Genomic DNA, 26,791 nt, shown 5'->3' on the forward strand with positions numbered 1-26,791 from the left:
CATACTGTTTTTTTCCGTAGAGACTGTACTAATTTATATTCCCACCAGCAGTGCGTAAGCATTCTTTTTTTACTGCATCCATGCCTACATCTATTGTTTTTTAATAATGGCCATTCTGGTTGCGGTAAGTTGGTATTTCATTGTGTTTATTAACTATTAATGCAATCCCTCAGTATGGATATTTTTAAAGAAATGCCAGATTTGTATTCGTCTTTATCTACATTCATATTCTGTGACCATGTCCCCCTGGTAACCATTATAATTTGTATTTTTATTTTGGGTTTTTCAGGGAACCAAGGCAACCATTCATTTTGGTCAGTCTGTTGCTGTGGAATAAAACAAATTAACTGATCCACTTGAGAATTAAAACTCATACTGTTTTTTAAAGAGCAATAGATGAAGTATTTTGTGATTATTAAATATAGCTAATGGTATATTTTATTCGGCATTTATAAGAGGTACTGTTGAGTCAAGACATATTCTGTCATAGTTTGCTCAAATATATTCTTTTTATCTAATGTTTTTAAGCTTCGAGATTCAACAGAACAATTTCAAGAATATTATAGGCAAAGATTGCGCTATCAACAGCATTTAGAACAGAAAGAGCAACAGCGGCAGATATACCAACAGATGTTGCTTGAAGGAGGCGTGAATCAGGAGGATGGTCCTGATCAACAGCAGAATCTTACTGAACAATTCCTTAATAGGTTGGTCCTCTAGTCACTTTTTAAAATATGGAGTTATTTGAAAGCTATTTAAAACATATAATAACTGCTACTTTCTATGTATAGTTTGACATTTTAAGACTTTTTAAGTGTTTCAAGTAATGTAGAGTTACATATTGCTTTCTAGTCACAGCATTCTGAGAGCTCATCTAGTTTTGTCTTTGTTCCCTAAACAACTAGAGCAGAAGAGTACAGAGGGTCAGTGCACAGGCTGAACCTTTGGACAGTCGACTGCCAGGTGGATCCAGCTGTCCCAGGTTAACTGAGGATCTAGTGAAAGTTAATCTAGTTCTTTTTATCTCCTTATCTGCTGCTTTTTTTTTTTGAGACTGAGTTTCGCTCTTGTTACCCAGGCTGGAGTGCAATGGCGCGATCTTGGCTCACCGCAACCTCCACCTCCTGGGTTCAGGCAATTCTCCTGCCTCAACCTCCTGAGTAGCTGGGATTACAGGCACGCGCCACCATGCCCAGCTAATATTTTGTATTTTCAGTAGAGATGGGGTTTCACCATGTTGACCAGGATGGACTCGATCTCTTGACCTCATGATCCACCTGCCTCGGCCTCCCAGAGTGCTGGGATTACAGGCTTGAGCCACTGCGCCTGGCTGCTTTTTTTTTTTTTTTTTTTTTTTGAGACAAGGCTCTCACTCTGTCGCCCCAGACTGGAGTGCAGAGGTGCGATCTTGGCTCACTGCAGCCTCAACTTCCTGGGCTCAAATGAGCCTCCTGCCTCAGCCTCCTGAGTAGCTGGCCCTACAGCACACACCACTACACCCAGCTAATCTTTGGGTTTTTTGTAGACACGGGGTTTTGCCATGTTGCCCAGGCTGGTCTAAAACTGCTGGCCTCAATTGATCTGTCTACCTTGGCCTCCCAAAGGGCTGGGATTACAGGCGTAAGCCACTGTGCTGACCTTACCTACTTCTTATTTCTTCTAACCTTCTTATGAGGTTACCATGAGGATAAATAGAGTTAATCTATGTAAAGTGCTTAGAACAGTACCTGGCACACTGTAAGCACTATGTTATTAGCAGCTATTTTTATTGTTACTAAAGTGCTTAAACCTACAGATTTTTTTTCATGCAATATATTGAAACAATTCTTATAATTTCTGCCAAAACAATATGAATTACATTTATTGTTTCAAATTATAGGAGAAATATATACACACATATATGTATGTGTTTTTCATTATTTAATTTATTCTTTTTTTTTTTGAGACTGAGTTTCGCTCTTGATACCCAGGCTGGAGTGCAATGGCATGATCTCGGCTCACCGCAACCTCCACCTCCTGGGTTCAGGCAATCCTCCTGCCTCAAACTCCTGAGTAGCTGGGATTACAGGCACGCGCCACCATGCCCAGCTAATTTTTTGCATTTTTTAGTAGAGACAGGGTTTCACCATGTTGACCAGGATGGTCTCGATCTCTTGACCTCGTGATCCACCCACCTCGGCCTCCCAAAGTGCTGGGATTACAGGCGTGAGCCGCTGCACCCGGCTATTTATTTATTCTTGAGATGGAGTTTTATTCTGTTGCCCAGGCTGGAGTGCAGTGGAAGGATCTTGGCTCACTGCAACCTCTGCCTCCCAGGTTCAAGCAATTCTCCTGCTTCAGCCTCCCGAATAGCTGAGATTACAGGCATGCACCGCCATGCCTGGCTAATTTTATATATATTTTTTAGTAGAGATGGGGTTTCACTCTGTTGGCCAGCCTGGTCTTAAACTCCTGGGCTCAAGTGATCCACTACCTCAGCCTCCCCAAATTCTGGGATTACAGGTATAAGCCACTGCACCCAGTCTTGTGTGTGTGTTTAGAATTCAGTAAAATAATATATATTTAAATAAGCAAGGATTGTTGGAAGATTAAGTGATTAATATGTGCAAATGTACTTAGAACAGTTCCTGGCACATAGGAAGTATGCTATAAATGTTGGCTATCATCATAATTATGATTAGGTGACTGTAATGGTGCCTGTTAGCTCTTAACTTGATTCAGTAGTATTGGAAGTAATCTCCTTGACAACTCTTGAGTGTTGTACAAGTCAGTGAGCCTGAAATTGATTTTGTCTTCAAACCTTTACAAAGGGAGTGGTTGTTTTGTTTTTTGTTTTTCCAGAACTAAAAAAGAACTTACTTATGGAGGGCAAGGGGATGCAAACAATACAAAAATCAAAAGCTTGTCTGGCATTTAACTTTTCTTTCTCTGCTCGTCAAATGGGAGTTAGATTTTATTTGTACACTTGCTAAGGGTCCTGATCTGCTCATGAAATCCTTATATGGGGGAAGCTGTGGGGCAGATTCCTTAAGTGACCCTTTGGGACAACTCTTATCAGGGCCGGGGGAATTGCTCGTTTCTGCCTACTTCTTTCCCTTCTGCTTCATGTGTACTACAAAATAGTCATTGCATGCAGTGGTGAGGCCCGCAGTTAGGGAAAAGAAGCTCTGGAAACCCACTTTGCCGTCTCTGCACTGGTCCAGGTCCTTCATTATTTTGTCCATGGCCAGAGGGTCTTTTTGATTTTTCCAAAAATCCGAGGAACTCCTTTTCCATGAGTACTCTCAGGTCCTCCTTTGTTAAGTAGCCTTTATCCCCAGCAAATCTGTGAAATGTAAACATCATGGTTTCCATGGCATGTTCCATGTGAGATGGCATTTTGATGTGGTCTGTTGAAGCCTTGGCCAAGGCACAGTGGATGCTGGGCTAGCTAGACACGGGGTGGCGAAGTGAGTGCAGTGGGCTGTGAGCCTTTTTTTGGCTTTGTTTTTGTTTGTTTTATTTTGAGACGGAGTCTTACTCTATCGTCCAGGCTAGAGTGCAGTAGTGCGATCTGATTATGGCTCGCTGCAGCCTCAACTGCACAAGCTAAAGGGATTCTTCCATCTCAACCTCCCAGAGTGCTGGGATTACAGGTGTGAGCCACCACTCCTGGCTCTTTTTTTTTTTTTTTTTTGAGACGGAGTCTTGCTCTGTTGTCCAGGCTGGAGTGCAGTGGCGCTGTCTCAGCTCACTGCAACCTCTGCTTCTAGGTTCAAGGGATTCTCCTGCCTCAGCCTCCTAAGTAGCTGGGATTATAGGCGCACACCACCATGCGCAGCTAATTGTGATTGTACTGCCTCAGCCTCATGAGTAGCTGGGATTATGTGCACACCACCATGCCTGACTAATTTTTGTATTTTTAGTAGAGACCGGGTTTCACCGTGTTGGTCCAGCTGCTCTCAAACTCCTGACTTCATGATCCACCTGCCTTGGCCACTCAAAGTGCTGGGATTATAGATGTAAACCACTGCGCCTGGCCTTTTTGTTCTTCAAATAGAGACAGTCTTGCCCTGTCACCCCAGGCTGGAGTGCAGTGGTGTGATCATAGCTTACTCTAACCTTGAACTCCTGGGCTCAAGTGGTCCTCCTGCCTCAGCCTACCAAAGCTCTGAGATTACAGGCATGAGCCATTGTACCTGGCTCACACAAGGATTGTTTAAACTGGTGGTCTCAAGTGTCTAAGTAGGCCTCTGAACATCCAGTTTGGGAATCATTTTCTTATCACCTCTGATCAAGTCTGTGGCTTGTCAGAATTATTCTTACTTGATGAATTGCCATTTCTGGTTTTTGGATGTTTTCTTCATAGCCATAAAAGTCATGGATGCAATTTGAATTTCTGACCAACTTATTTTGCAGTGAAAGCAGCTGTCTAGCAGTGAGAAGATGAAATGGCAAGGTTCTATGATCCTCTTCCCCAACAGTGGTTAGCAATGTACTTCCTCAGAAAAAAAGCTAAGCTATTTGGGAAGATTCATTTTTCCTTTAAAGACATTCATAAGCCGGGCACGGTGGCCCAAGCCTGTAATCCCAGCACTTTGGGAGGCTGAGGCGGGTGGATCACAAGGTCGAGAGATGGAGACCATCCTGGTCAACATGGTGAAACCCCGTCTCTACTAAAAATACAAAAAAATTAGCTGGGCATGGTGGCGCGTGCCTGTAATCCCAGCTACTCAGGAGGCTGAGGCAGGAGAATTGCTTGAACCCAGGAGGTGGAGGTTGCAGTGAGCCAAGATCGCGCCATTGCACTCCAGCCTGGGTAACAAGAGCGAAACTCCGTCTCAAAAAAAAAAACAAAACAAAACAAAAAAAAAACTAGCTGGGCATGGTGGTGCGTGCCTGTAATCCCAGCTACTCAGGAGGCTGAGGCAGGAGAATTGCCTGAACCCAGGAGGCGGAGGTTGCAGTGAGCCGAGATCGTGCCATTGCACTCCAGCCTGGGTAAGAAGAGCGAAACTCCGTCTCAAAAAGAAAAAAGAAAAAAAAGACATTCATAAATAGAATTTAAATTCATTTTTTTTTTTTTTTTTAATTTGAGACAGGGTTTTGCTGTGTCGCCTAGTCTGGAGTGCAGTGGTGTGGTGACGGCTAACTACAGCCTCCACCTCCCACCTACCAGGCTAAAACAATCCTCCGGCCACCACAACTAACTAGTTTTTGTATTTTTTGTAGTGACAAAGTTTCATTGTGTTGCCCAGACTGATCTTGAACTCTTAAGCTCAGGCAATTCTCCTACCTCGACCTCCTAAAGTGCTAGGATTACAGGTGTGATCCACCATACCTGGCTTAGAATTTAAGTTCTTTCTTGTAATTTAGGTTTAGTTTAGAGTATATTTATTTTTTTGTTTTTGAGACAGAATCTCGCTCTGTTGCCAACGCTGGAGTGCAGTGACACAATCTTGGCTCACTGGAACCCCTGCTTCCCAGGTTCAAGCAATGCTCCTGCTTCAGCCTCCTCAGTATCTGGGACTGCAGGTGTGCACCACCACACTCAGCTAATTTTTTAGTAGAGACAGGGTTTCACCATGTTGACCAGGCTGGTCTCAAACTCCGGACCTCAAGTGATCTACCTGCCTTGGCCTCCCAAAGTGCTGGGATTACAGGCATGAGCCACCATGCCTGTCCTAGAGCATATTTATTGTTAAACAACTATTTTCAGTTTCTTTAGCAATCAGAGTTTAAAATTACATTAAAAGGTAAGTATGTTATGAAAATCCATAGGATAAGCAGGTTTATAAATATGAAAGGATGCTTATTTTTATTTATTTATTTTTAAACTTTTCTTTTTTGAGACAAGGTCTTACTCTGTCGCTCAGGTTAGAGTAGAGTGGCACAGTCTTGGCTTACTACAACCTCTGTCTCCTGGGCTCAAGTGATTCTCCTGTCTCAGCCTCCTGAGTAGCTGGGAGTACAGGCATGTACCACCATGCCTGGCTAATTTTTGTTATTTTTTATAGAGACAGGGTTTTGCCATGTTGTACAAAACTGATCTTGAACTCCTGAACTCAGGTGGTCTGCCCATCTCAGCCTCCCAAATCTCTGGGATTACAGGCATGAGCCACTGCGCCGAGCCTAACTTTTTTTTTTTTTTTTTTTGAGATGAAGACTTGCTGTTGTTGCCCAGGCTGGAGTGCGATGGTGTGATCTCAGCTCACTGAAACCTCCGCCTCCTAGGTTCAAGCGACTCTCCCGCCTCAGCTTCCTGAGTAGCTTGGATTACAGGCATGCCCCACCACACCCGGCTAATTTTGTATTTTTAGTAAAGACAGTATTTCTCCTGTTGATCAGGCTTGTCTCAAACTCCTGACCTCAGGTGATCCACCCGCCTTGGCCTCCCAAAGTGCAAGGATTACAGGCATGAGCCACTGCATCCGGCCACGTTTTTTTATTTGTACAAATTTGTAGGGTAGATAAGAAATTTTGTTACATAGATACAATGTGTAATGATCAAATCAGGGGTTTTAGGGTGTCTGTCACCCAAGTACAATAATATGTCTTTGTTAAGTATAGTCATCCTATTTTGCTATCAAACATTCAATTTATTCCTTCTATCTTACTGTATGTTTGCACCCTTTAACCCACTCCTCTTCATCTTCTCTCTTTCCCCACTCGCCCCTTCTAGTCTGTTACCTACTTTTCTACTCTCTACCTCCATGTGTTCAAATTTTTTAGCTCCCATATATCAGTGAGAACATGTGATATTTATCTTTCTGTGCCTGGCTTATTTCACTTAAGATAATGACCTCCAGTTCCATCCATGTTGCTGCTAATGACACGATTTCATTCTTTTTTACGATTGAATAGTACTCCATTGTGTGTATGTGTCACATTTTCTTTATCCATTTACTCATGGATACTTAGGTTGATTCTGTACCTTGGCTGTTGTGAATAGTGCTACAATAAATATGTGAGTGCAGGTGTGCCTTTGATAACTGATTTCTTTTCCTTTGGATAGATACCCAGTAGTAGGATTGCTGGATTAAATGGTTATTCTGTTGTCAGTTTTTTTAGAAATCTCTATACTGTTTTCCATAATGGCTGTACTTACTTACATTTTCACCAACAGTGTATGATTTCCCTTTTCTCTGCAGCCTCACCATCATCTGTTTTTCTTTCTTTTTTTTTTTTTTGTCTTTTTATATGTATGTACGTATGTATGTATTTTAAGGCTAGTCAAGTGAAGCAGTGAGAGTGGGGAAGGCACAAATAAATCTGTAACTGGTTGTGATATTTTTTTTTAGTTATAAACACCACTGCACTTGAACCAGCCTGTCTTTTTAATAATTGCCGTTCTGACTGGGAGCAAGATGATATCTCATGTGGTCTTAATTTGCATTTCTCTGATGATTGGTGATTTTGAGCACTTAAAAAATATACCTGTTGGCCATTTGTATGTCTTCTTTTGAGAAATAGCTATTCATGGCTGGGTGCGGTGGCTCACACTTGTAATCCTAGCACTTTGGGAGGCTGAGGCGTGTGGATCACCTGAGGTCAGGAGTTCAAGACCAGCCCGGCCCCGAATCTATAAATTAAAATGTAGTTTTATGTTTTAATGTTTATTCTTCCAAATTACTCTTGCAGCAGGTCATTATTCCCAGATTTAAATTTTGCTTCTTCCTTTTGAGGGGCATAGAAAGAGAAGGCCAGGTACGGTGGCTCATGCATGTAATCCCAGCAGTTTGGGAGGCCGTGGCAGGCAGATCACAAGGTCAGGAATTTGAGACCAGCCTGGCCAACATGGTGAAACCCTGTCTCTACTAAAAATACAGAAAAAATAGCCTGGCATGGTGGCACATTCCTGTAATCCCAGCTACTCAAGGGGCTGAGGCAGGAGAATTGCTTAAACCTGGGAAGTAGAAGTTGCAGTGAGCTGAGATTTCACCACTATACTCCAGACAGGGCAACAAGAGCAAAACTCTGTCTAAAAAAAAAAAAAGAAAAGAGAAATAAGTTGTGTTATATAATTAGATCTTTAAAAAATTAAATATAGCATGATAGGAATTTTATTACTAGTTCTGTATCATTACTTTATACCTCTTGATCTCTTGTTTTTACTAATACTAATAGTTGGCATCATTGATTTGACAATTGTAGCCTCTCCTCTATCCCACTCCATTTTAAGAGAGTTAAAATGCGGCCGGGCGCGGTGGCTCAAGCTTGTAATTCCAGCACTTTGGGAGGCCGAGGCAGGTGGATCACGAGGTCGAGAGATCGAGACCATCCTGGTCAACATGGTGAAACCCCGTCTCTACTAAAAATACAAAAAATTAGCTGGGCATGGTGGCACATGCCTGTAATCCCAGCTACTCAGGAGGCTGAGGCAGGAGAATTGCTTGAACCCAGGAGGCGGAGGTTGCGGTGAGCCGAAATTGCGCTATTGCACTCCAGCCTGGGTAACAAGAGCGAAACTCTGTCTCAAAAAAAAAAAAAAAAAAAGCCAGGCGCGGTGGCTCAAGCCTGTAATCCCAGCACTTTGGGAGGCTGAGGCTGTGGATGACGAGGTCAAGAGATCGAGACCATCCTGATCAACATGGTGAAACCCCGTCTCTACTAAAAATACAAAAATTAGCTGGGCATGGTGGTGCATGCCTGTAGTCCCAGCTACTCGGGAGGCTGAGGCAGGAGAATTGCTTGAACTCAGGAGACGGAGGTTGCGGTGAGCCGAGATCGCGCCATTGCACTCAAGCCGGATAACAAGAGTGAAACTCCATCTCAAAAAAAAAAAAAAAAAAAAATACCATTAGCCACAACACCTCTCAATTATACTCCCTGTGTTAGTCCTTTCTTATATTGACTCAGCTGGAGAAAGTGATGCTGGGCTATTTCTGCATCTAAATCTTTTTCTTTTGTTCTTTTTTTTTTTTCTGAGACAGTATCTCACTTTGTTGCCGGGGCAGGAGTGCAGTGATGTGATCACGGCTCACTGCAGCCTTGACCTTCTGGGCTCAGGCAGTCCTTCCACCTCAGCTTTCCAAGTAGCTAGGACCATAGGCATGCACCACCATGTCCGGCTAAGTTTTTCTTTTTCTTTCTTTTGGTAGAAACAGGGTCTCCCTCGGTTGTCCAGGCTAATCTCAAACTCCTGGGCTTTAGCAGTCCTTCTGCCTTGGCCTCCCAAAGTGCTGGGATTATAGGGGTGAGCCACTGCTCCTGGCCATGGGTCAAAATATTTTTTTTGTTTGTTTGTTTTTTGGAGATGGAGTTTTGCTCTGTTGCCCAGGCTGGAGTACAGTGGTGTGATCTCTGCTCACTGCATCCTTTACCTCCCAGGTTCAAGTGATTCTCCTGCTTCAGCCTCCTGAGTAGCTGGGATTACAGGTGTCTGCCACCACACCTGGCTAACTTTTGTATTTTTAGTAGAGATGGGGTCTGACCATGTTGGCCAGGCTGGTCTCAAACTCCTGACCTCAGGTGGTCTGCCCGCTTCGGCCTCCCAAAGTGCTGGGACTACGGGCATGAGCGACTGTGCCCAGCCCATGTCTAAATATTGAGATCAGTGTAGCTTCCTCATTGTGCCTTTTGTAGCCTGATACAACATAAGGAGTCAGGCTATGGCGATAGAGAGACTATTTGTTGAGGGCAAGGCCCTGAGGCTAACTTGTTTTGCTCCCTGTTTTATCTCCCAGTTGTCTAGATCAGAGCCTGGCACAGCATTTGTAGAATGAATGAATGAGTGCATGTGGAGTAATAGGGATGCTACTTGACTTTTTACTCATCATGGCCTACTCTAGTCATCCGTTTCTTACTTGACATAACATTACTTGAGGCAGATGAAACAAAAATGACTTGTTTTGTTGATGAGCAATTTTGGTAGTGGTGGTATTGTTATTGACTCTTTGAAAATTAAATTTTAAATGGAAAATTAAACCAAAGTTTTACTGGGGAAGAAACAGATTTTTTAATCTATTTTTATTATAAAAGCTGCTTTTTAAAAGTCTGTGATACTGGCTGAGCACAGTGGTTCATGCCTGTAATCCCAGCACTTTGGAAGGCCAAGGCAGGAAGGTAGCTTGAAGGAATTCAAGACCAGTCTAGTTCATATAGCGAGACTCTGTGTCTCTACAAAAAATTTAAAAAGTTAGCCAGTCATGATAGTGTGCACCTGTTGTCCCAGCTATGCATGGAAGGTGGGAGGATTGCTTGAGTCCAGGAGGTCAAGGCTGCAGTGAGCCATGATCACGCCACTGCAGTTCAGCCTGGGCAGCAGAGCGAGACCCTGTCTCAAAAAAAAAAAAGTCTATAATACCTATCTTCTTTAGTGTTATACTATGGGAAAATTTGGATCTTCTTTCAGTATCATGGTTGTGTCTTAAGTTGATGATGGTAACTTTTAATACTAAATTTGCAATAGATTATATGTGCATATATTTACCTTTTCAGACTTTTAATCTTGTATATATTAGGAATGCAATTAAGTTTTTATTTTAAAATGATTACATTGTTTAATTTTATAGGTCCATTCAAAAGCTCGGTGAATTAAATATTGGAATGGATGGCCTTGGTAATGAGGTATCAACACTCAACCAGCAATGTAATGGGAACAAAAGCAATGGATCTAATAGTTCTTCTGTGACTAGTTTTACTACACCACCCCAAGACTCTAGTCAGAGATTAACACATGATGCTTCAAATATTCATACAAGCACTCCTCGTAATCCTGGATCAACAAATCACATACCTTTTCTGGAGGAATCACCTTGTGGAAGCCAAATGTAAGTGCTTGACTTTGTAAAACTTGGAAATATTAACTTACTACTAATGAATAGAAGGTTGAACTTCACTTTAGAGCCTTATAAATAAACGTTTTGAGAGCTTACTGGCCTACCAATGTTTTTTTTCTAATCTGCCTTCATTTGTCTATGTTCTTGTTTACCAACTTTTTTTTTTTTTTTTTTGAGATGGACTTTCACTCTTGTTACCCAGGCTGGAGTGTAATGCCGTGATCCTGGCTCACCGCAACCTCCACCTCCTGGGTTCAGGCAATTCTCCTGCTTCAGCCTCCTGAGTAGCTGGGATTACAGGCACGCGCCACCATGCCCAGCTAATTTTTTGTATTTTTAGTAGAGACGGGGTTTCACCATGTTGACCAGGATGGTCTCCATCTCTTGACCTCGAGATCCACCCGCCTCAGCCTCCCAAAGTGCTGGGATTACAGGCTTGAGCCACCGTGCCCGGCCTCTTTTACCAACTTCTGAGTCTCTTTATAGTTTTCATTTTCCTTCTCTTTTTCTTTTTGCTTCCTCATCACCACCAAGGCGATTATATTTTTTATAAGCCATCCTACTCAGAGAACCTACAGTTTTAGAATCTCTAAATCTCCTTGATTTTCTTTTTTCTTCAATTGGCATCTTTGAACAAATAATCTTAAAATTCAGACTTTCAGGGCATAGGAAGATGTTTTACAATATGGTGGAATGATTGCAGCTGTGCTGCAGTGTTGACCACTTTGGCAATTACAGCAGTGGAAGACTGCGTATTTACGTTTTCACTACTCAGGGAAAATTTTTATCTTGCTATAATTAGTATACAAGTGTTAATTTATGCAGTGGGAATAGTTAAGGAGCATTTTCTTTATTCTTAGCATAAAACACTTTGCAGGGTGGTTCATTAAAAAATGTACAACATGAGATTCCCAGCTTTTGGCTGAGATTAAGTACAAAAATGCATAGCTTGCTTTTGGCACTTGTATGCTTACAGGAATTCACTTTATAAATAATTAGTGTCAAAAACCTAGTTTTACTTCAGAGCGTACATTTGTTTAATTTTTGCTTCCTTTCTGAATTTTTATTTTTTTTGATATTTGCTTTTTTATTACAGTTTTTATAATAGTCGTTTTGAGTACTTTCAAAACAAGAACTCAAATTTTAAAATTTAATTTTTGTTTTTGTCCATGTTATATATATACATGGTTTCAGAAGACAAATAGTACTAAGGCTTAAAATAAAACCCATCTTTGTCCATGGTTTTATTTCTTGTTCACTGCCATTTTCAACCCATATGGTTTTTCTTTTGATATATATACGTAAAATTTTTTTTTTTAAGATGAGATCTCACTGTGTTGCCTAGGCTGTTTTCAAATGCTGTGCTTAAGTGATCCTCCTACCTCAGCTTCCCAAAGTCCTGGGATTACAGGTGTGAGCCACCACATCCAGCCTTTTGCTATATATTTCCGTATTTCTGAGTAACATACTTCTATTACTGTTTTTGCTATCCATTGATTCCTTACCATACTCTTCACGCATAACACCCTTACTTTGTCTACCCCTTATTTTTAGTATATATCAATTTCTGTTTAAATCCATATCAGATCAGACCAGGTGCAGTGGCTCACACCTGTACTCCCAGCACTTTGGGAAGCCTAGCTGGGTGGATCATGAGGTCAGGAGTTCAAGACCAGCCTGGCCAACGTGATGAAACCCCGTTTCTACTAAAAATACAAAAAAAATTAGCCAGGCATGGTGGCAGGTGCCTGTAATCCCAGCTACTTGGGCAGCTGAGACAGCTACTTGGGAGGCTGAGAATTGCTTTGAACCCGGGAGGCAGAGGTTGTAGTGAGCGGAGATCATGCCACTGCACTCCAGCCTAGGCGACAGAGCAAGACTCTGTCTCAAACAAAAAAAAAATCAGTATCAGTGTTATCATTACTATGATCTTGTAAATGTTATTTACAACTGGGTCACGCAGTGCAATGTGAATATATTTCTTTTTCATATAACTTCTTGTTTTTCTTGGGGACAGTAATTGCCTCAAGTTGATATACATGTGTCTGTACATGATTAGTTTTCTTAATATTTATCACTAAACTGTAAGTGCTTTAATAGAATTATAAAATCATAAAACTTCTCTTTAATAAAAGAGAAATATTTAAAAAATCAGAAATTTTTCTATTCCATTTTTTTTCCCCTTGGGAGATGTCTCTCCAGAATCGCTCCTGCTTTACTTTGTATTTTCTGGGTTTTGATCACTTTATGTAGGTCTAGATAGAATCCTGGGACTTACCTCACTGTTCCCCTGGGATTTCCTTTGCCTTATCTCTTTATTAGATTCCCTGTTTTTAGCATCTCACAGTTTCCTAAAAAGGGGTAATTAGAGGTGAAGTTTCTGAGACCTTGCGTGTCTAAAAAGGTGTGTGCTATATATTTCCACCTTTTTTTGTGAGTATTGCCGCGTGTAGAATTCTGGGATGAAAATCATTTCTCATTATTTCAAAGGCGTTGCTACATGATTTTCCAGTCTTAATGTTCTGATTAAAGAGTCTGATGCTGTTTTGATTCCTTATTTTTATTATTTTTTATTTTTTTGAGATGGGGTCTCGTTCTGTCGCCCAGGCTGGAGTGCAGTGGCGCAATCTTGGCTCACTGCAACCCCCGCCTTCTGGGTTCAAGTGATTCTTGTGCCTCAGCCACCCTAAGTAGCTGGGACTACAGGCATACACCACCATGCCCAACTAATTTTTGTATTTTTAGTAGAGATGCGGTTTCACCATGTTGCCCAGGCTGATTGATTTCTCATTCTTTGGGTGAGGCTTATTGCTCTTTCTAGTCTGAAATTTTTCAGATTCTTCTTTTCCCTGATAGTCTGAAACTACAGGATGATATAGAAAATAGACCTTAGAGTGAGTCTGTTTTTCTTCATTCTGCTGGGTACTTTATGGGCCCTTTTTATGTTGGAAACTTGAGTTCTAGGAAATAAAAAAAAAAATTAGTTAGCAATATCCTCACCTCCATTTTCTATGGATTTCTTTTTGTTTTTGAGACGGAGTTTCGCTCTTGTTACCCAGGCTGGAGTGCAATGGCGCAATCTCGGCTCACCGCAACCTCCGCCTCCTGGGTTCAGGCAATTCTCCTGCCTCAGCCTCCTGAGTAGCTGGGACTACAGGCATGCGCCACCATGCCCAGCTAATTTTTTTTTTTTTTTGTATTTTTAGTAGAGACGGGGTTTCACCACATTGACCAGGATGGTCTTGATCTGTTGACCTCGTGATCCACCTGCCTCGGCCTCCCAAAGTGCTGGGATTACAGGCGTGAGCCACTGTGCCCGGCTTTCTATGGCTTTTTTTTCTACCATCATATTTTAATTTTCTAAGAGGTCTTTCTTATTCTATAATTTCTTGTCTTTTTTATTTTTAAAATAGAGCTTGGTTTTGTTTCCTTAATCCATTATTTTCTCTTATTTCTAAGGACTTAAATTATATTTTTGTAGCTTTTGTTCCCTAAATTGCCTCTCTTCTCCCAAGTTCATTTTTCTCTATACCTTTTTCTCTCTCTGTTCATTTTAGTCTCTACTTTTTATCGGGGAGGATTTTTTCAGGTATCTAGAAAGTTTTGGCTGGCTGTAAACAGTGAGGCATTAAAACAAAAGCTGGCTGGGTGTGGTGGCTCACACCTGTAATCCCAGCAACCTGGGGGGTTGAAGCTGTAGGATTGCTTGAGCCCAGGAGTTCGAGACCAGCCTGGGCAACACAGGGAGACTCCATCTCTATGATACTAAATAAAAAATTTAAAAACTGATTGGAAGAAAGGGCTACATATGTGGGTAGATCTGTCTACCTGTTGGGCTCACAAAAAGTGATTAAGTGGTTATTTTACTAAGGAACCCTCAACTGTAAGTTTCTGATAATTTTATCTCTTGGGTGGGATAATTTTCCTAAGGAGCATTCTCTAGTGTCCTGTCTGGGGTTGGATTTAAGCATAGCAAACAGGATTCTGGAACTAAGCAAGGGAAGCATACTTGACATCTCACTCCAAAATATGTCAACTTTTGACTTAATTTTCTTTCCAGAATGGCTTTTCATCTCCTCCTTAAAACTGTCTTTGGTGCTGCTGAATCTAGAGCATATTTTAATGAATGTCTCCAGAGAGTAACTTTGGAGTCAGCTTGGATTGTTTGCTAAAAAGAAAAATTAGTGTTTGAAAGGGTAAATTAATTTAGTTTGTATTTTGATACACAGAGTAAACTTTACTTGAATGTCTACTCCCACAGCTCATCAGAACATTCGGTCATTAAGCCACCTCTGGGAGATTCTTCAGGGAGTCTGTCAAGGTCAAAAGGGGAAGAGGTAATACTTTGGGGAAGGAAGTTTCATTGTTTTCCTATACACTTGTAAATTTTGCTGAGGAATTCTCAATTCAAAAAACCATTTTAGTCAGACATGGTGTTGCATACTATCCTGGAGGCTGAGGCAGGAGGATGGCTTGAGTCTGGAAGTCTGAGGTTTTAGAGTACTAGAATCGCACCTGTGGATAGCCGCTGCACCATTCCAACCTGGGCAACAGAGCCTGACTTTGTCTCTTAAAAACAAACAAACAAGCTGGGCACGGTGGCTCACGCCTGTAATCCCAGCACTTTGGGAGGCCGAGGCGGGTGGATCACGAGGTCCAGAGATCGAGACCATCCTGGTCAACGTGGTGAAACCCCGTCTCTACTAAAAATACAAAAAATTAGCTGGGCATGGTGGCGCATGCCTGTAATCCCAGCTACTCAGGAGGCTGAGGCAGGAGAATTGCCTGAACCCAGGAGGCGGAGGTTGCGGTGAGCCGAGATCGCGCCATTGCACTCCAGCCTGGGTATCAAGAGCGAAACTCCGTCTCACAAAACAAACAAACAAACAAACAAACAAACAAAAATTTAAAGTAATTATTACTGCTAATGTTGGTATTTATCTCAAGGCTCAAGGCAGTTGATCTCTCAATGGTGTAACTGAAGAGGGAGCCTTGGAAAGCACATTTGGACTTTTGGGAATATTCATATTAATGGCCTAGTACTGGCCTGGGGACATGAATTGAGACTCTGTGTTATTCTCTTTACCCTGTGGTTAATTTCAGATGTTATTGGTATCTCCTTTGGGCTTTTCATCAGTATACCTGTTTTTTGGCTTTGGAACCAAACATCCGTCCCTAACTAGTATACATTTTTACTCTATCTTACTTTTCTTAGTTCAGATTTTAACCTCATAAACAAAGGTGTTATTTGAGATGCTTTTAGGGATGAAATAGATAAAATAAATTAATACAATTGACCATTTTTATGATAAGCACAATGGAGTATTTGTCCCTTGCAAAAGAAATATGCAAGCCCAGTGTTTCCAATTCCTTTGACTTAAAAAAAAAAAAATTAGGCTGGGTGTGGTGGCTCACGCCTGTAATCCCAACACTTTGGGAGGCAGTGCAGCCATATTATCAGAGATCGAGAGTTCCAGACCAACATGGCCAACATGGCGAAACCCTGTCTCTACTAAAAATACAAAAATTAGCCAGGTGTAGTGGCTCATGCCTGTAATTCCAGCCACTTGGGAGGCTGAGGCATGAAAATTGCTTGAACCCAGGAGGCGGAGGTTACCATTGCACTCCAGCCTAGGTGACAGAGCAAGACTCTGTCTCAAAAAAAAAAACACTAATAGAGACATGGTTTCACTGCATTGCCCAGGCTGGTCTTGAATTCCTGGGCCCAAGCAATCCTTCCACCTCAGCCCTCTAAAATGCCAGGATTACAGGTGTCAGCCATTGCACCTGACCTGATTTTCAAGAAGTTAGAAATCTAGATTTTTATGCGTAAGTGTGAAATCTTCTATTTTTTTTAAATGACGACAAATTAAAAAAATTTTAAGGCCAGATGCAGTGGTTCACACCTGTAATCCCAGCACTTTGGGAGGCCGAGGTGGGTGAATCGTCTGAGGTCAGGAGTTTCAGACCAGCCTGGCCAGCATGGCGAAACACCATCTCTCTACTAAAAATACAAAATATTAGCCAAGTTTGGTGGCAGGTGCCTGTAATCCCAGCTACTTGGGAGGCTGAGGCAGGCGAATTGCTTGAATGCGGGAGGCAGAGATTGTGGTGAGCCGAGTTTGTGCCGTTGCATTCCAGCCTGGCCAACAAGAGCGAAACTCCATCTCAAAAATAAAATAAAATAAAAACATACAGAGGACAGCAAATAAAATTAGTTTGTGTGGCTTCTGCTATAAAGCAATCTTTTTAAATTATGGATGTGCTATACGCCATTTAGTTAATTAGTCATTTTATTTTATTTTTTTGAGTCAGAGTTTTTCTTGTTGCCCAGGCTGGAGTGCAATGGTGAGATCTTGACTCACTGCAACCTCTGCTTCCTGGGTTCAAGCAGTTTTCTTGCCTCAGCCTCCTGAGTAGCTGAGATTACAGGCAAGTGCCACCATGCCTGGCTAATTTTGTATTTTTAGTAGAGATGGGATTTCTCCATGTTTCTGTTGGTCAGGCTGGTCTCAAACTCCTGACCTCAAGTGATCCCACCTACCTCGGCCTCCCGGAACACTGGGATTACAGATGTGAGCTCCCACAACCAGCCATATTTTCCCTTTTATCTACCCCATGCTATTACATAATTTTGCAAACAGTCACATTCCCTGTGTATGTATTAATGGAAAATGTAACATTTCTAATCAAATTCATATGAATAATATCAGAATTCAGTTCATTTACATAAGACATACATAGTGTAACACATTAGGTTTTCCCCCTACTCCTGCAAGGAGGATGTATTGCATGAATAAAGGCTTAGGTAGAGAGAGGCATAAGTCTTTTCATTGGTGTAGTCATTATGGGTCCTAGACTTCTCAGAATACATCAGAGTTGAAGTGATTTTTCTTTGCGTGTGTACTTGACATTCACACTTCTCAAAGACAGGGTTTGGTTGAGTCCGTTGCCCATACCCAGTGTAGAGGTTCCTGCACCATGTCCAGTCAGTCCTGTTCAGGATAACAGAGTGGTTTTGAGTGACATCAGTAGCAGGAGTCACCAAAACTTTTATACAGAACTGCTTCAGCTTCTGTCTTCAGAAGAGAACTCTGGATGGACAAGTTGACAGTTTAAAGTAAAAATGAGTCCAGGTGTGGTAGCTCACACATATAATCTCAGCACTTTGGGTGGCTGAGGTGAGCAAATCACGTAAGTTTAGGGGTTCAAGACCAGTCTGGCCAATATGGTGAAACCCCATCTCTACTAAAAATATAAAAATTAGCTGGGTATGGTCGCTCATGCCTGTAATCCCAGCTGCTTGGGAGGCTGAAGCAGGAGAATCACTTGAACCTGAGAAGTGGAAGTTGCAGTAAGCCAAGATCATGCCACTGCACTCCAGCCTGGGCAATAGAGGGAGACTCTGTCTCAAAAAAAAAAGAAAAAAAGCAGAAATGAAACACTCAAATGTTTCTATTAAAATTATTTCTATAGTTTTAAAGGGATGTTTGCTTCTTTATCTATTTATGTATTTAATTTGAGACAGAATCTTGCTTGGTCACCTAGGCTGGAGTGCAGTGGTGCAATCTCAGCTCACTGCAGCCTTCACCTCCCAGGCTCAAGTGATCCTCCCACCTCAGCCCCCTGAGTAGCTGTGACTTACAGGCATGCGTCACCACACCTGGCTAATTTTTGTATTTATTTATTTATTTATTTTTGTAGAAATGGGTTTTTGTCATGTTACCCAGGTTGTTAAAGGGATATTTTATAACTTCAGCTTGAAATACTGAAATAATCATTGCTAGAGATAATGGGAAACATTTTTTCTTTTTCTTTTTTGAGACGGAGTCTTGCTCTGTCGCCAAGCTGGAGTGCACTGGCATGATCTTGGCTCACTGCAACCGCCACCTCCCAGGGTCAAGTAATTCTTGTAGCTCACCCTCCTGAGTAGCTGGGACTACAGGCATGCGCCATCATGCCCAGCTAATTTTTGTATTTTCAGTAGATAGCAGGGTTTCGCAACCTTGACCAGGATGGTCTCGATCTCTTGACTTTCTGATCCGCCCACCTCAGCCTCCCAAAGTGCTGGGATTACAGGCATGAGCCACTGCGCCCGGCCAACATTTTTTCTCAAGGGGATTAAATAATAATTCTTTATACTTCCTTCGTTTAGAAACACAAATGATACTTTATTATTTTTGTTAGAACTTCTAGTGGGCTATTTTTTTTCTTGATAGTTAAAGAGAATTTATGAATGCATATTTATGCTTTCCTTCCTTCTTGCCCTGTCCCTCCCCCTCCTTTCCCTCCCCTCTCCCTTCCCAACAGGGTCTCACTATTGCCCAGGCGTACTACAGTCTTGACCTCCAAGACTCAATTGATCCTCCCACCTCAGCCTCCAGAGTAGCTGAGACTGCAGTTGCACACCACCACACCTGGCTAATTTTTCTATTTTTTGTTTTCCATTTTTATAAAAATGGGGTTTTTCCATGTTGCACAGGCTGGTTTCAAACTCCTGAGCTCAAGTGATCTGCCCACCTTGGGATCACAAAGTGCTGGGATTACAAGCATGAGCCACCATGCCTGGCCCATATTTATGCTTATATTTTGTCTTAGTAATTGAAGAAAAACTTGAGCATTTATGAACTGAGCTTAGCTTAGCAATGAGTAATGAAAAACAGATAAAGCAGGGAATTTGAATTTGCTACTTAATATATGGAGACTGCTGTCAGAAAAACTTAATGTAATCATATGTATTTTAAAAAATTGGCCGGAGGTAGGTGCGCTGGCTTATGCCTATAATCCTAGCACTTTAGGAGGCCCAGGCGAGTGGATCACTTCAGGTCAGGAGTTTGAGACCAGCCTGGCCAAAACAGTGAAACCCTGTGATTACTAAAAATACAAAAATTAGTCAAGTATAGTGGCAAGCACTGTAATCCCAGTTACTCAGGAGGCTGAGGCAGGAGAATCGCTTGAACCTGGGAGGTGGAGGTTGCAGTGAGCCAAGATTGAGCCACTGCACCCCAGCCTGGCCAAAAGAGCATGTCAAACAAACAAAAAAAAAATTGGCTAGGTCTAGTGGCTCACACCTATTATCTCAGCACTTTGGGAGGCTGTGGTGGGCGAATTGTTTGAGTCCAGAAGTTCAAGACCAGCCTGGGCAACATGGCGACACCCCATCTCTCTTTTTTTTAATGAAAAAAAATTTTTTAAATTGTTTTAAATAAAATCAGTACTGTATTTTAAGAGTCATCTAAAGAATACAGACATGGCCCATGGACAGGAACCTGAATATGAACATAGTAAAATGGAATTTCCAAATTATAAACAGTGGAAGATAGAGAAACACCATTAGAAACTTCCAGGAGAATTTGGCTGCAGGAGGGCTAAGGGATCTATGGGGCTCTAAAGAAGCTTGGAGACAAATGGATGACTTTGCAAACAATGTTTCCTCTGATGTTGCCTTATTAAAAGGACACAAATAAAGATTTGCTGCATTTGCGGTAGCTTAGGAGCTGAATATTACCTGGTATCCCAGAGTAAAAATAAGAAGCATCATCGAAGATAATACCTGGAAATATTTTAGCTGTTTCTTAACTCTCTAAAATAAGATTTCTTCACCGTAGCCTACTCATCTGTGTGTTTGCCTCTTAAAGAATATTAGTAAGATTTAATAAAGTAAGAAAAACAGAAAATAACGTGATTATCAGTGGTAAACCTAACATGATCCAACAAGAACAATACAGTTCAAATGAATTTAAAGTGGGAGAAAGATGAATTCTTTCAAATTCATTTTTTAGTAAGATGACTAATATTCATTTCTTTCCATAGGATGACAAGTCAAAAAAGCAGTTTGTTTGTATTAACATCCTAGAAGACACACAAGCTGTTAGAGCAGTGGCTTTTCATCCAGCTGGCGGTTTATATGCTGTCGGTTCAAATTCAAAAACTCTGAGAGTATGTGCCTATCCAGATGTAATTGATCCAAGGTAAGGATCAATGATTTGTGCTGCCATTCTTACCTTAATTTTTAATTTAGCCACATAGGTTCCTTTTCCAGAATTGCCATTCAGTGGTGTTTCAAATCTTTCTTTCAATTAAACTTTATTTTCTGCTGTGAAACAACTTTATTTTCAGTGCTTAGGAAATATATTTAAGTCATTGATTATAATTTTTTCTAAAATGTTTTTAAGTACAACATTGCTCATTTATTGCTTTAGAATTCTTTATTTTCATGGCTTTTGTATTTTGTTTTTTATCTGAAAAGTATATAGTAGTTCCCCCTTATTTGCAAGAGATTCATTTTAAGAACCCCATGGATGCCTGAAACCTTGGCTGGAACTGAACTCTATTTGCGCTATTTTTTTTTTCTATTCATACACACCTATTTATAAATTAGGTATGTAATTTACACACAACTCTTACTCTTACAATTCTTTTTTTTTTTTTTTGAGATGGAGTTTCGCTCTTTTTACCCAGGCTGGAGTGCAATGGCCCGATCTCAGCTCACCACAACCTCCGCCTCCTGGGTTCAGGCAATTCTCCTGCCTCAGCCTCATGCATAGCTGGGATTACAGGCAGTTGCCACCATGCCCAGCTGATTTTTTGTATTTTTAGTAGAGACGGGGTTTCACCATGTTGACCAGGATGGTCTTGAACTCCTGACCACAGGTGATCCACCCACCTCGGCCACTTTACAACTCCTAAGACTTTTTAATTGTAACCCTACTTTGAGAAACAAGTGGTGGGATTCTTCATTTATTTGAATTTTTTGCTATCTCTATGTCTGAAATCAATAATTTTGGCTCTTGGACCGTGATAGCATTTAAAGATTGGGAAAGGGTATATAATAAGGCCCATGTTAGATGATTGATGGTATTATAATCAGTGGTGCTTATTGCATTATTTAAGTAGAAATACTTAAGAAAGAAGGGCAAAATTCTCTATAAGGGAGTCGAACATGGAACTTTTGGTTTAGTGGGGAAGATGAATATAATGCAAATGAACACAAGTAAACATTTTGGTACGTATTATGAAGAAAGATTACAAGGTGCTGTGAGAGAATAAAATGGGCATGTGGTAGGGTGCAGACTGGCAAGTCAGAGAAGGACTTTGATCTTGGAGATCTGAGGATGAGTAGAACCTAACTGTGTAAAGAGAACGGAGAAGAGAGTAATACAGAGGGAACATGATGTGAGAAAGAGCTTGGCTTTTTTTAGGAACCGAAATAAATTCAGATTGGTTGGAAAATTGTGAGCTGAAGTTGGATAAGGCCACAGACATAGGCATGAACTAAATTAGGCAGAGCTTTCTAGCCGTTTTAGATTTCATGCTGAGTGCAGTGGGGCACCACTGAAAGTAGCAAATCAAATGTAACTCTGTTTTGAAATGATCATTCTGCTGTGATTGATTGGCAATAAGAGGAGAAATGGGAGGAAGGGAGGAAGTTGTTTGTAGTTGATGGCTAGTGTGATGGCTGTGGAGGTGGAGCAAAGTGAGTAGATTTGAGAGGTACAATCCATTTAAAGAAGGAGTCAGTGGATTTGGTGATGACTTGGTTGTGCAGTTGAAAAGAAACTCTTTTTATCTGGTTTGTTCTCTAGATCAGTTTTTTTTTTTTTTTTTTTTTTGAGACGGAGTCTCACTCTGTCACCATCCTGGAGTACAGTGGCGCAACCTTGGCTCACTGCAACCTCCACCTCCTGGGTTCAAGCAATTCTCTTGCCTCAGCCTCTTGAGTAGCTGGGATTACAGGCACGCACCACCATGCCTAGCTAATTTTTGTATTTTTAGTAAAGACAGAGTTTCACCATGTTGCCCAGGTTGGTCTCGATCTCTTGACCTTGGGAGCCACCATGCCCAACCTAGATCAGTATTAAACACTTTTTAGATATTAGAGATTTGTTGGTCTTGTTTTGCTTCATTCATCTTTTTTTTGTTTGTTTGCTAAAATATTTAAAGTAAATCTCAGATATCATGTCATTTAACCCTTTCATCCTTCAGGATGAATCTCCAGAAACATATTTTCTACATACACTTGATTTCATCATTATACCTAATTTAGAAATCTTTAGTATCATATTAGTCTGTGTTTCAAAGTGTAGATAAAATACTATTCCCACTCTAAACCATTGTTTGTCATTAAAGGACAAACTCTTGAGGCGCTTGGCATTTAGAACCCTCCGCAGCTGAGCTTCCAGCGCCTCACACACCACATCCCTTCTGCTCACTCTGCTGAGAACCTCGTGCTTTTCACCGCTAGCCCCACAGACTCTTTCCCTTGCTACATGCTCAGCCAGTACTTTCCCTACTATATTTTATTATTACTAAAGTGCTAATAATATTATTCTCCTGCCTTTTTCTTTTTCTATTCACCTTATCCTTTAAGGCCTAGTGCTTTATACTGGACTGTGTAACAACTTATACTTGCGTTACTGTATATGGGTAGTCATGACAATATCTACCTGTGCCAGATTTTAAATTCTGCACAGAACTCTTGCACATTGCTCATATTATATGTTTATTACATATTTATTACATTTTAAAAAAATTTAGAAGTATTGTTAGCTTTTTAAATTTTCTTTTGTTTCTAAGCTTAAAATTTGTAAAAAAAAAAAAAAAAAAAATGAGAAATGGAGATTTTTATTTTTAAAGTCATATATCCTGTTCCCTGTATCATCTGAAATGAGAGTTAGTTTAGTGTGATTTGATTTATTATTTTACTTTTTGGGTTTTAAGTATGCTTCTAATTTTATTTCTTCTCTGATTCTGAAAACTGTTAATAACCTGTTGAATAACCTGTTGTCTGACATGCTTTTTGTTTCTTCCTTCAAGAACAACTATAATATTGAAACTCATAACTGATTGCAGCAAGCAAGAAATTGAAATACCTTTCTGTAATTTTTGTTTTCAGTGCACACGATACTCCTAAGCAGCCAGTGGTACGTTTTAAAAGGAATAAACATCATAAAGGATCCATTTACTGTGTGGCCTGGAGTCCTTGTGGGCAGTTACTAGCAACAGGGTCAAATGACAAATACGTCAAAGTGCTACCCTTCAATGCAGAGACTTGTAACGCAACAGGTAGGGCCCAAGTATGTAAGCAGTAGCTAGCTTACCAGTATATACGTTATGGTTTCTCCATGTCGTATTTCTGTATTGCCTTTAATGAAATCCAAGAATATAATCTTAAAGTAGAATTTTTTTATATTCTAATTGTTTAGTTACATTCATGAGATTATTCTTTCTTAGTAAATTCTTACTTGTGTCCAGTTGGTGTTTGAGTTTTAGAAAATTATTATTAGAAAAATAACCTTTAAATAACTACCAGATGTTTTCTAGAGACCACCTCTTTTCTTTCCTTTTCTTTAGGATAAAAGACAAGATAACTCTATGGTAATAACTATTTTGATAAAAATCTTTGCTCAGTAAAGTGAAATTGCTTATAATGTCAATCTCTAAATGAAAATACAAAGCATATTTCTAAATCATTACTCTTAACCCATTTTGAGGTAGTTTAGCAGTCTCAAGTTATCACAGTAAGTTGAGCAGCATTTTTTTTTTTTAATTCTTATTACTGTTTCAGGACCAGATCTGGAATTTAGTATGCATGATGGAACAATTAGAGACTTGGCATTTATGGAAGGCCCAGAAAGCGGAGGAGCTATTTTAATAAGTGCTGGAGCAGGGGATTGTAACATTTATACAACAGATTGTCAAAGAGGACAGGGCCTCCATGCTTTGAGTGGACATACTGGTATGTAATATCAGTTTCAAGTGCTGCTTGTCTTTTTGTTCAATGTATGCTTTTTTTCCTCTCTGCATTTTCTTTTCTAAGAGACAGAGCCTTGCTCTTATTGCCCAGATGGAGTGCAGTGGTGCAATCACAGCCTGCAGCCTTGACCTCCTGAGCTCAAGTGATCTTCCCACCCAGCTTCCTGAGTAGCTGGGACTATAGACACATGCTACCATGCCTGAGTAATTAAAAAAAAATTTGTAGTTACTTGGTCTCACTGTGTTGCCCAGACTGGTCTTGAACTCCTGGGCTAATGCAGTCATCCTTTCTCGGCCTCCCAAAGTGTTGGGATTACAGGCGTGAGCCACCATGCCTGGCCCAGTATGGTTTTGATGTTGTGCATTTTACTGAATTTTATTTTTAAAATTGTTAATCTCTTTGATAAATATGAAAAATCCCTATCACATAGTGTATTTGATTAACAAGACCATCAATTGCCCTGTAAATAAGGAGTACTTAGCTTTTTTTTTTTTTTTTGAGACGGAGTTTCGCTCTTGTTACCCAGGCTGGAGTGCAATGGCGCGATCTCAGCTCACCGCAACCTCCGCCTCCCGGGTTCAGGCAATTCTCCTGCCTCAGCCTCCTGAGTAGCTGGGATTACAGGCACGCACCACCATGCCCAGCTAATTTTTAGTATTTTTAGTAGAGACTGGGTTTCACCATGTTGACCAGGATGGTCTCTATCTCTCGACCTCGTGATCCACCCGCCTTGGCCTCCCAAAGTGCTGGGATTACAGGCTTGAGCCACCGCGCCCAACCGCTTTTTTCTTTTTTCTTTTCCTTTTTTTTTAGAGACAGGGTCTTGCACTGTTGCTCAGGCTAGAATGCAGTGGCAGGATCATAGCTCACTGCAGCCTCTAACTCCTGGGCTCCAGCAGTCCTCCTGCCTCAGCCTCCTGAGTAGCTAAGATTATAGGCATGAGCCACCATGCCCACTCTAGAGTGCTTAGCTTTGAATATGTTATGGAAAGATACTCTCATACATTAAATATGATCTTTTATAGGGCATATTTTAGCACTTTATACCTGGAGTGGCTGGATGATTGCATCTGGTTCCCAAGATAAGACTGTTAGATTTTGGGATCTTCGAGTACCAAGTTGTGTTCGTGTTGTTGGCACAACATTCCATGGAACTGGTAGGTTTTTCTTTAATTTAACTGAATTTATATGAGAAAAAACTTTGTAAATTGCACTAGCCTGCTTCCTCTCCCCTGCAATATATAAAATAGAAAAAATTGTGAAATAAATATTTGATATTTTGTTAGTTACTTTCAGTTCTTTCAGAATACTTTCATTTGTTACCTTATTTGTAAAAATAATACTCAGCTTAGGAAACCAAGGCCCGGATATATTAAATATAAGGTCCCAGATTGTCTGTTAGCAAGGCCATTTTAGAACTCAGAACTTTTGAAACATTTTTTAAAATGCATGCACATGGCAAAAAGTGAAATTGAGCAAAAGAGTGTACTATTTTCTTTCCATTCCTATTTCTTGGTCTCTTTTTCACTAAAGGACCAGTTTCTTATTTATTCTTCCAGAAATACTCTATAAATATATAACCAGAAAGTTTATATATATATCCTAATCTCCCTTCTCCTGTAAACACATATGCACTCACACATACACACAAATGGTTGCATGCAGTACGAATGTTTCTTTCTAAACTTAACAGTATGTCTTGGATTGTTCCATGTACTGTTCTTTGCATTGTACCACCTTTTAAGCACGGTATCTAATAGTGACATAGTATTCTGCCATTATTCTTATTTTAAAATACCTTTTCTGCCTTTTTTGTTGTTGTTGTTTTTGTTTGTTTGTTTGTTTGTTTTTGAGACGGAGTTTCGCTCTTGTTACCCAGGCTGGAGTGCAATGGCGCGATCTCGGCTCACCGCAACCTCCGCCTCCTGGGTTCAGGCAATTCTCCTGCCTCAGCCTCCTGAGTAGCTGGGATTACAGGCACGCGCCACTATGCCCAGCTAAGTTTTTGTATTTTTAGTAGAGACGGGGTTTCACCATGTTGACCAGGTTGGTCTCGATCTCTTGACCTCGTGATCCACCCGCCTCGGCCTCCCAAAGTGCTGGGATTACAGGCTTGAGCCACTGCGCCCGGCCATGTTTGTTTTTAAAACAGAATCTCCCTCTGTTGCCCAGGCTGGAGTACAGTGGCACAATCTTGGCTTACTGCAACTTCCGCCTCCCAGGTTTAAGTGCTTCTCCCGCTTCAGCCTCCTAAGTAGCTGGGATTACAGGCATA

At 40.9% G+C, this 26,791-nt stretch overlaps 1 protein-coding gene and 1 pseudogene across 5 annotated transcripts in view; one reads left to right on the forward strand and one right to left on the reverse strand.

The window, feature by feature from the left end:
* The window catches only part of WDR47 (WD repeat domain 47), a 73,842-nt gene that overhangs the window by 34,110 nt on the left and 12,941 nt on the right, over positions 1 to 26,791 (forward strand). For all 5 annotated transcript variants that reach the window (XM_074381306.1, XM_074381308.1, XM_003933391.4 and 2 more), the window contains exons 7-13: positions 529 to 707; positions 10,494 to 10,751; positions 15,022 to 15,097; positions 20,574 to 20,731; positions 23,656 to 23,825; positions 24,328 to 24,498; positions 25,542 to 25,673. In XM_074381306.1, coding sequence (XP_074237407.1) covers positions 529 to 707; positions 10,494 to 10,751; positions 15,022 to 15,097; positions 20,574 to 20,731; positions 23,656 to 23,825; positions 24,328 to 24,498; positions 25,542 to 25,673 — 1,144 coding nt within the window. The remainder of the gene's footprint in view (positions 1 to 528; positions 708 to 10,493; positions 10,752 to 15,021; positions 15,098 to 20,573; positions 20,732 to 23,655; positions 23,826 to 24,327; positions 24,499 to 25,541; positions 25,674 to 26,791) is intronic.
* LOC120360525 (protein S100-A10 pseudogene) lies at positions 2,845 to 3,378 on the reverse strand (annotated as a pseudogene).

This window comes from Saimiri boliviensis, chromosome 11 (genome assembly GCF_048565385.1).
Source record: "Saimiri boliviensis isolate mSaiBol1 chromosome 11, mSaiBol1.pri, whole genome shotgun sequence".
In the NCBI taxonomy this organism is placed as follows: Eukaryota; Metazoa; Chordata; class Mammalia; order Primates; family Cebidae; genus Saimiri; species Saimiri boliviensis.